This window comes from Triticum urartu, chromosome 6A, assembly GCF_056163025.1.
Source record: "Triticum urartu cultivar PI428250 chromosome 6A, HENAU_Tu73, whole genome shotgun sequence".
Taxonomy (NCBI): Eukaryota; Viridiplantae; Streptophyta; class Magnoliopsida; order Poales; family Poaceae; genus Triticum; species Triticum urartu.
In genome coordinates, this window is record NC_141878.1 from 601,275,604 (window position 1) to 601,284,444 (window position 8,841).

The following is an 8,841-nucleotide window of genomic DNA, read 5'->3' on the forward strand; positions in this document are numbered from 1 at the left end:
GAAAATCTTGACCGGACAAGGGGGTCTCTGGCTCTCTATATTCAAGACTAAATATCTTGAGGCCGATGGGGTGACCTTCCGGCCGCGAGGTAGACGGTCGCAGTTTGCGAATGATATCCGCAAGGTTCAACCTCTATTGCGACTAGGGACGAGATTTGTTGTGCATAACGGAGATTTGACGCTTTTTTGGAAAGATGTTTGGTGTGGTGAGCGATCGCTTGATCTGACATATCCCAACCTCTTTGCAATTGCGGGTCAGCAGGAGGCACGCGTCGCAGATACGCGGTTTAATGGGCGCCTACGGCCTTCTTTCCAAAGACCCATTGGGCCTCGCGAAGCCCCAGAATGGGAGGCTCTTCGGGAGGCCCGGGCCTCGGTGCGTTTTTCTGCTGAGCGCGACGAGGTCACGTGGAGGCTAGAGCCATCGGGAGGCTTTTCGTCCGGCTCCCTGTATAAGGAAATCTTCAAAGCCCCCCCCCCCCCCCCCCCCCACACACACACAGTTTATGACCTGCGTTCGCTATGAAAAGCTAGAATGCCAGCAAAAATTAAAATCTTCTTATGGCAGCTGGCTAGGAACCGTATTCCCAGCGGTGACCAGGTACACAAAAGACACAGCCCGGGTGATGGCATGTGTGTCTGGTGCAGAGAAGAGGAATCTATATTCCCAGCGGTGACCAGGTACACAAAAGACACAGCCCGGGTGATGGCATGTGTGTCTGGTGCAGAGAAGAGGAATCTAGCGGCCACATAATCTTCCGATGCATTGTGGCGCGGATGGTGTAGAGCTCACTTAGAGAGGCGACTGGATGTACTTGGAACCCGAGTGGTTTCGCCGAACTGTATGGGCTCATCATGGCTAGCAATGCCCACGAGCGTAAGCTTGCTTGGCTTGGCGTTGGGGCACTTGCTTGGTCTCTTTGGACTACGAGGAACAAAGCTACCATTAAGAGAATTTTCTTTAAACATCCGGCTGATGTTGTGTATAAATTGGTCATTCTATTGCAGCTTTGGAAGGGGCTGACGAGTCGCTGTTTGGGCCTTCGTGCCTTGTAGCCCTGTTTTTGCTTTGCATAACTTTGTTCTTTGCTGACTATGTGTACTCGTAAGGGCCTCATTCTTATGGCCGGGCAAGCAGTGGCGGTGACAGCACCCGGCGAGCTGGGGCACTTGCCCGGGCTCCCTTGGTGCAAGTCCATGAAGCTCTAGTAGAGAAAATTGGGTGAAGTGGAAGTTTGTTTGGGCAGAAACTAAGTAATTTGGCAGCACTTAGATCTTGCCCCGGCTCTAAACTTGAGCTGGCTCCGCCACTGCGGGCAAGCGCCTCCTCTCTAAAAAAATGGCAATACCTGGAGAGTAGAATCTTGTGTAAGGAAAAATGGGCCCACCAATATAAACTTCATTTTGCAGAGGCTCACGCTTCATCATGGACTTGAGATGGATCATGTAGAGGCTAGTATACACACCAATGAAGATCACATCAGCATCTTCCGCATAGCCAACAAGCAACGGATGACAAAGCGATGTTTCCGGCCCAAGAAGCTCTTCCAAGTCAATGATGCGACGTGTCCATGGTACCCCCCCATCAATGCTACCTACCCTTGACCACAAATGGAGACTCGAATCATCAACCCCAGCAAAACCAACAACTCCATCCTCCGCGCGCATGATGATAACCTGCTTCCAGTAGCTATGTGGCACCTCCTCAATTAAATCCAATCTATGCTTATCCAAATCAAACTGAATGATGCGATCGTTGTCCAACAGCCAGTACAGTGTGTTTCCAACCAGAACCGTCGGCAATGGGACGACAAATGAATCAGGTATATGAATCGAAGTGACCTCACCCCAGACGCCAGTCTCGGACGAGTACACGCAGCCCGCGGTGATGAAATCAACCTTGTTACTGAACACTAGCACCACAAGGACCGGGCACGAATGACAGTTGTCGTGGCCAGCAACGCAGAGAACCGCGCCATTGTATGTGGCCTGCTTGGGGAGCTGCGTGGGATACGGCAGCCAGATCGTGTCACCGGTCACAAGGTCCAAGACGAGCAGCTCATTGCAGCACTTACATTCCAGGAGGGCACGACCGTGGCGACAGTCCAAGACCGACAAATAGTCGTGGTCAATCTTGCCAACAGCGGAGCCCGCGAAGGTGTTGGTGATGGAAAAGAAGAACGGAAGCGATGGCTGGTAGAACGGAAGCGATGGCTGGTTGCTGAAGAAGCCGAGCACGGGAGGAGTCCCCCGGTGGAACTCGTGGAAGCGGAAGAGGAAGCGGGCGTCGTGGATGAGGCTGCGCCAGTGCTTGCAGACATGGGAAGCACAGAAGAGATTGATGGGCTCAGGCGGAAGGCGCATGAGAATCTCCACAAGGAGGTCGTCTGGGAGAATCTGTATATGAAGCGGCAGACATGGCGGACCAAGGTTGTACCTGAAATAGCCATTCAAAGGTGAGTGAACTTGTCATGAACATATTCAGAAGGATATGCACTTCTTAGTATAATATGAAAATCCGATATGAATTTCTTTAGCGTAATTTTGACAGGTGTGGAGTGCATATTCAAAAGAATTAGCACTTTTTTTGAATGGGAACTTCGATAGTGCATATTCAAAAGGATATGCACTCCTTTTGAACTTATTTAGTGTAATTTTGACAAGAATCTCAAACACTAAGCTTATAGCTTAATGATCTTCATTGGAATACATGCATGTGAACAATTTTGATCTGCTTTTTTCAACATTATCCCCTCCCCCAGATTTTACAAATTCTGACATGGCAAACCATGTTTACATGTTTCACATGCATTCCCTCTATCCATCAGCAATCAAATTGCAAAGTCAATATAAGTATAAATCAAATTGCATGGAACTTATACATAATCATAAGTTATATAACATATAAATGGAATTTACACGTACTTGATAGTTTACTGAAAGCTATCTAACATATGTGTTACAGGCCCTTCCAACGTATGCAATGGGCATTTTCAAGTTCTCGGCAGGGATGTGTGATGACTTAATGCAAATTATACGGAATTTCTAGTGGGGCAATGAGGAGAATACAAGGAAGATTCATTGGATTTCCTGGGAGAAGATGATTGTGTCTAAGAGTCAAGGAGGTGTGGGTAGGGCTGGAAAAAAAGCTCGAAGCTCATGAGCTAAACGAGTAGCTCGTGACTCGGTTCGAATCGACTCGAACTCGAAGAATAACGAGTCGAGCCAAGCTTTAGTTTAAGATCGTTTATAGACCAAGTTAAACGAGCCAATCTCACGAGTACTCGTGTAACTCGTTAGGCTCGGTACAAAAGATCAGCCACTCCCAATACAAAAAAAGATCAGCCACTCAGCACCCTATGTCCTAGGGGCACAACACAAGGCCTAGCCATTGAAGGCCCAACCGCCTAGAAGACTTATGCATTACAAGGAAATTACTATTGTTAGTGATATATATGTTTAATATATACATAATCATTTTTATAATATTTAAGGGTTTTATGTTCATATCTTTAACGAGCTTAACAAGCTGAACGAGCCAGCTCGCGAGTTATATGAGTCGAGCCAATCTTGAATTTGAGCTCGTTATAATAACGAGTCGAGTCGAGCTAGCTCGTTAACGAAACGAGCTCTAGCGAGTCGAGCGTCGGCTCGAATTCCAGCCCTAGGTGTGGGTTTCCGGGACCTCATAGCTTCTCGACAATCATGGTGTTTAATCAAGGCCCCGGATAGTCTGTGTACCCGCTTGCTAACAGCTTCATGGACTCTTGCGGCACTAACAGCTTCGTGGATCAAGTTATGGTCAGTCAACTTGGCCTACTGCATGAAAAGACCTCTCTGCTCAAGGTGCAGCTTGCTAATGGCCAGAAGACCGTGACGACACTTACTCAAATCCAGTTAAACGACGGTCAGGATGGAAGCGGACCTCTGGAGTGAAGAGCAATGGCTGAGATGACCCTTTCTGCTGCTGTAACTGAAATTTGGGAGACAGGATGGCATTGTCCTTCGTACCGCTGTAACTGAAGCTCGTGATATATGCCGTGCATGGCTTGGAAATGAAGTAAGAAGAGAAGAATTTAGTTGCTCTTTCTCTCTTCCTACCCCCGATCTCAACTAACCCAGGAACCTTTGATTTATCGCAAGTTGGTTCCCAAATCCCACAGATCCACTATTCCCATCTGATCGGGGCCTTACGCGTCAGCAGCAGCTCACAGCCGCCGGCGCACTCTTGCGATTTCAGCCCCCTCTCTAGAGATTCTCATAAATAAAGCTCTGGTTCGATGGCCAAAAACATTGACCCTAATTCATCATACAAACAAAGTGAGAAAACAAAACCAACTTGATCCAAAATCCAGCATTAGATTTCATAGTTGGCAGAGAAGTTTTATACTGTACTTGGGTTTAATGTAACCAGACTAACTAGCGGCAAGCTACAGAACTAACAGTGAGGCCTCTGGCCTCGAGTTATTATAAAAGGTATAATCCATAATCCAAATTGCACCTAGGTTCCCAGAAAGCCCAGAACAAAATTGGGTGTACCCTCTATCATCAGGAAGTACAGGTGACTAACATGCCGGCACCAAGTGTTCCATATTTGAAACTGCATGTAAGATAAGAATGAACCTGGGTCTTCAGAAAGCCCAAGCTCAAATTGACTCTATGAGGTGACTAATATGACAGAACAAAGTGATTCATATTCGAAATTTCATCATCGACCAACGCCAAATTCATACAGTTTTGTAGCCTGTAATGTAAATAAATAGAAACAGGGGGATAGAAGGTAATATTAGAAGGGGACCTGGCGGTGGCGAGGAGCGGGGCGGAGTCGACGGCCTCGGAGTGGGACTTGGCGAGGCGGCGGCGCTCGGCCACGCTCTTCGGCAGCCGGGACGGAGGCGGCTGCTCGGACGCGGGGGAGGCGGGCTGGCTGCAGTACGCGCCCCGACGAGCACCCGTACCTCGGCGCCGGGCGGGGACGCTCTGGGCTGCGGGGAGTGGCAGCAGGGGGTGCCCACGACGCGCGGAGGCATCTCCGCTGGCGCCCGACGGCGGGGGGTGCCAACAGCGCGCGGAGGCGGCCCCGCTGGCCCCCGACGGCGGGGACTGGCGCGCAGAGGCGGCCGACGGCGGGGGGTGCCTACAGCGCGCGGAGCCGGGGCCCGACGGCGGGCGGAGGCGGCCCCGCTGGCCCTCGACGGCGGGGAGGAGGAGCGGCGCGGCATGCCCTCCCGACGGCGGATCCCAGCTCAGGTGTGTGTGTCTGAAGCTCTGAAATGGGGTAACACCTTTTTTTTATTTTTAGAAGAAGAAAATGGAGTAACGCTTCGGACGGCTCTCCTCGCTGGGCTGCCTAGCGGGCCGACTTCCCGTGGCCCGTCAGGCCGTAACATGACTCTGCACTCATCATAGTCAGAGACATGGCATTCCTCAGGAGCAAGCAACAGTAACAATGGAGGGCCTCAGGGAGAAATTGACAGCAATATCAAACAACCTTGGTCGCTGGAATAGGGAGACTTTCGGATCTGTTCGTAAAGAGATTAAACACTTGAATGCTGAGTTGCATCGCCTGCGAGGAGAGCCTACCAGGGTGGGGCTGACGCATGCCGAACTAAAAATCAGTGAAAAACTGGTTGAGTTATATCATCAGGAGGAGCTAATGTGGAGGCAGCGATCACGGATAGAGTGGTTAGCTTCGGGCGACAAAAATACGCGATTTTTTCATATGAGAGCTAGCTTGCGGAGGAAAAAGAATATGATCAAAGCGTTGGCCAACTCTCTAGGCGTCTTGGTACATGACCAAGCTGAGTTGAAAAGAATGGTGGCTGATTTTTACAAGAACTTGTATACCTCGGAAGGCGTCACTGGTATTGATCAAGTTCTACAACATGTCACTGTCAAGGTTACAGAGGCGATGAATGAACAGCTTATGGCACCATATACAAATGAAGAAGTGAAAATAGCGCTTTCCCAGATGTTCCCCACCAAGTCGCCAGGACCGGATGGATTTTCAGCACACTTTTATCAGCGTCACTGGGACCTATGCGGGGAGGAAGTCACTAAGGCAGTTCTGAGTATTGTTCGGGGAGAGGAAAGTGCCGAATGTGTGAATGACACGGTATTGGTTCTCATCCCCAAGGTGATCAATCCAACTCTTATTACTCAGTTCCGCCCTATTAGTTTATGCAATGTCATTTACAAAATAGCATCCAAGGTTGTCTCAAACAGGCTGAAAGTGATTCTACCAGACATAATATCAGAGGAACAGTCGGCGTTCGTTCCGGGCAGGTTGATAACTGACAACATCATTTGTGCATACGAATGCTTACACTTTATGAAACGAAGCAAGGCTAAATCTAATAGCTACTGTGCGGTGAAGCTAGACATGATGAAAGCATATGACAGGCTTGAGTGGTCCTATCTACAAGCGATTATGTTAAAGTTGGGCTTCAACCAACAATGGGTGGATACACTGATGGGGATGATCAGCTCTGTTTCATTCTCAGTTCGGTTTAATGGAGAGAGACTTGAGAATTTTATTCCTTCTCGTGGCATCCGACAGGGAGATCCGATCTCCCCCTACCTCTTCTTGATTGCAGCAGAGGGCCTTTCGTGCCTCTTAAAAACCAGTTCTCGATCATCAGCACTCAGTGGGATCAAGGTGGCACCCATAGCTCCGGCTGTTAACCACCTTCTCTTCGCCGATGATAGCCTGTTGCTTTTCAAGTCAAGTGTGGAGGGGGCAGTTGAGGTGTCAAACCTGCTCGATACTTACTGCAATGCTTCCGGACAGAGGATCAATCATAACAAATCTCCTATCTTCTTTAGCAAAGGGTGTCCTCAACCATTGAGGGAGAGCATAAAAAATACACTCACTATCCAGAATGAATCTTTGAGCGATCGTTATCTGGGCATGCCAATAGACGTGGGACAGTCCAAGATGGGCACTTTCAAGTATCTCCGGGACAGAGTCTGGGAGAAGGTGAAAGGGTGGATGCAAAAACTCCTATCAGCCGCGGGCAAAGAGGTACTCATTAAGGTAGTAGCACAAGCTTTGCCAGTCTATTCCATGGCATGCTTCAGGCTCCCCCGGGGACTCTGTGAAAACACCACTTCCATCATTCGCCAATTCTGGTGGGGGAGTAAGGCAGGCAAGAGAAAGCCTAGCTGGGTGGCCTGGGATGTAATGACGAGGCCAAAACACCTGGGGGGTCTTGGGTTTCGAGATATGGAGATTTTCAACCTAGCTTTGCTTACTAGGCAAGCCTGGAGAGTGCTAACCGAGCCGGAATCCCTGAGTGCAAGAATCTTGAAGGCATCTTACTTCACGGAGACCTCGTTGCTGGAGGCGGAATTGGGTGGGAGGCCGTCTCAGATTTGGAGAGCTGTCTTGGACGGTCGGGATATGCAAGACTTGGGATTATACGCAGAATCGGGAATGGGCAAACTACACGCATCTGGAGCCATAACTAGCTTCCAAGACAGGGTATGTTGATACCCATTACCTCAAGGATTCCAACGCCACCGATATGGTCTCTGAACTGATCTCCACTGCAACTGCCACATGGAACGAGTCACTTGTCCGGTCGGTGTTTGTACCAATTGATGCTGAAGCTGTTCTCAGTATACCTATCTGTACAAGAAATATCGATGACTTTTGGGCATGGAGTGGGGAGAAGAAGGGAGGCTTCTCTATTCGGTCAGCGTACCGGTTGATTGTGCAAACAAAGATGGCGAGAGAGTCATGGATCGATGAGGAGGAGGGATCATCACGAGCTGGACATGAAAGTAATATGTGGTTGTCGCTATGGAAGGTCACGCTACCACCAAAGATCAAGTTGTTCCTGTGGCGTTTGGCGAGAAGCTCTATCCCTACGGCTGATGTGCTCCTTCATAGACACATGGGTGTTTCGGCAGCCTGCAAGCTCTGCGGCGCCATGGACTCATGGAGGCACACGATGATTGACTGCACTCATGCCCGATGTGTTTGGGCCCTTTCAGATGAGGAGATGGTTCAGAAGATGTGCCAATATATGTGTGATGCACCAAGAGAATGGTTGTTTGGCCTGAATGAAGCTCTAACCCAAGGTCAGTTCATGAAGATGTCCATCACTTTGTGGGCAGTCTGGAGTGCAAAAAGGAAAGCTGTCTATGTGGATATTCACCAATCTCCTTTATCTACTCACATGTTCATACAGCGATACACAAGTGAATGGCAGAATCTAAACAAGGTGGTGACGACGAGGTCTAGTGGCTAGGTGAACAGAGCAAAACAGTGGTTGAAGCCCCGGGCCAATATGTCAAAACTCAACGTGGACGCAGCAGTAGCAGAAAGGCGCGGGGTGGGTGCAATCGCCGCTATAGCCAGGGATGCTGATGGCTCTTTCTTGGGAGCTTCAACGATGGGTTTCAGATTGATCATTAACCCTACCACCCTGGAGGCACTGGCGGTGAGGGAGGCAATGGCACTGTCCGAGGATCTACAGCTTCAGTCCATCCACGTAGCCTCAGACTCCAAGGAGGTCATCAATAGCATCAAGCAAAAGAGTGGGGCAGAGTATGGAGCCATTATACATGAAATAATAGTGCATTCTAGTAGTTTTACTTCTTGTAATTTTGTTCACGAATTTAGGAGCTCCAATGTGGAGGCTCACAATTTAGCGAAGCATGCTTTGATGTTAGGGGAGGGCCGCCATGTTTGGTTAGGTCACCCCGGAACCCTCTCTTTCGTCCGTGCCCAGCTGGTGACAATTTAATAAAACTTCGCTGATTGTCTCAAAAAAACATGGCATTCCTAATTTTAGCACCAGCGGAGTAGACATGCTATAGGATGACCGTTTTATG

The 8,841-nt window shown here is 49.2% G+C and overlaps 1 protein-coding gene across 1 annotated transcript; it reads right to left on the minus strand.

Moving 5' to 3' along the window:
• Nucleotides 1–555: 555 nt before the first annotated feature.
• On the minus strand, nucleotides 556–5,419 carry LOC125531078 (uncharacterized). The gene is made up of 3 exons (XM_087531052.1): nucleotides 5,360–5,419; nucleotides 4,799–5,268; nucleotides 556–2,437 (listed from the first exon to the last, which is right to left on the minus strand). The coding sequence occupies exons 1-3, from the start codon at nucleotides 5,417–5,419 to the stop codon at nucleotides 1,288–1,290; spliced, it is 1,680 nt and encodes a 559-aa protein (XP_087387178.1). The 3' UTR covers nucleotides 556–1,287.
• Nucleotides 5,420–8,841: the final 3,422 nt, after the last annotated feature.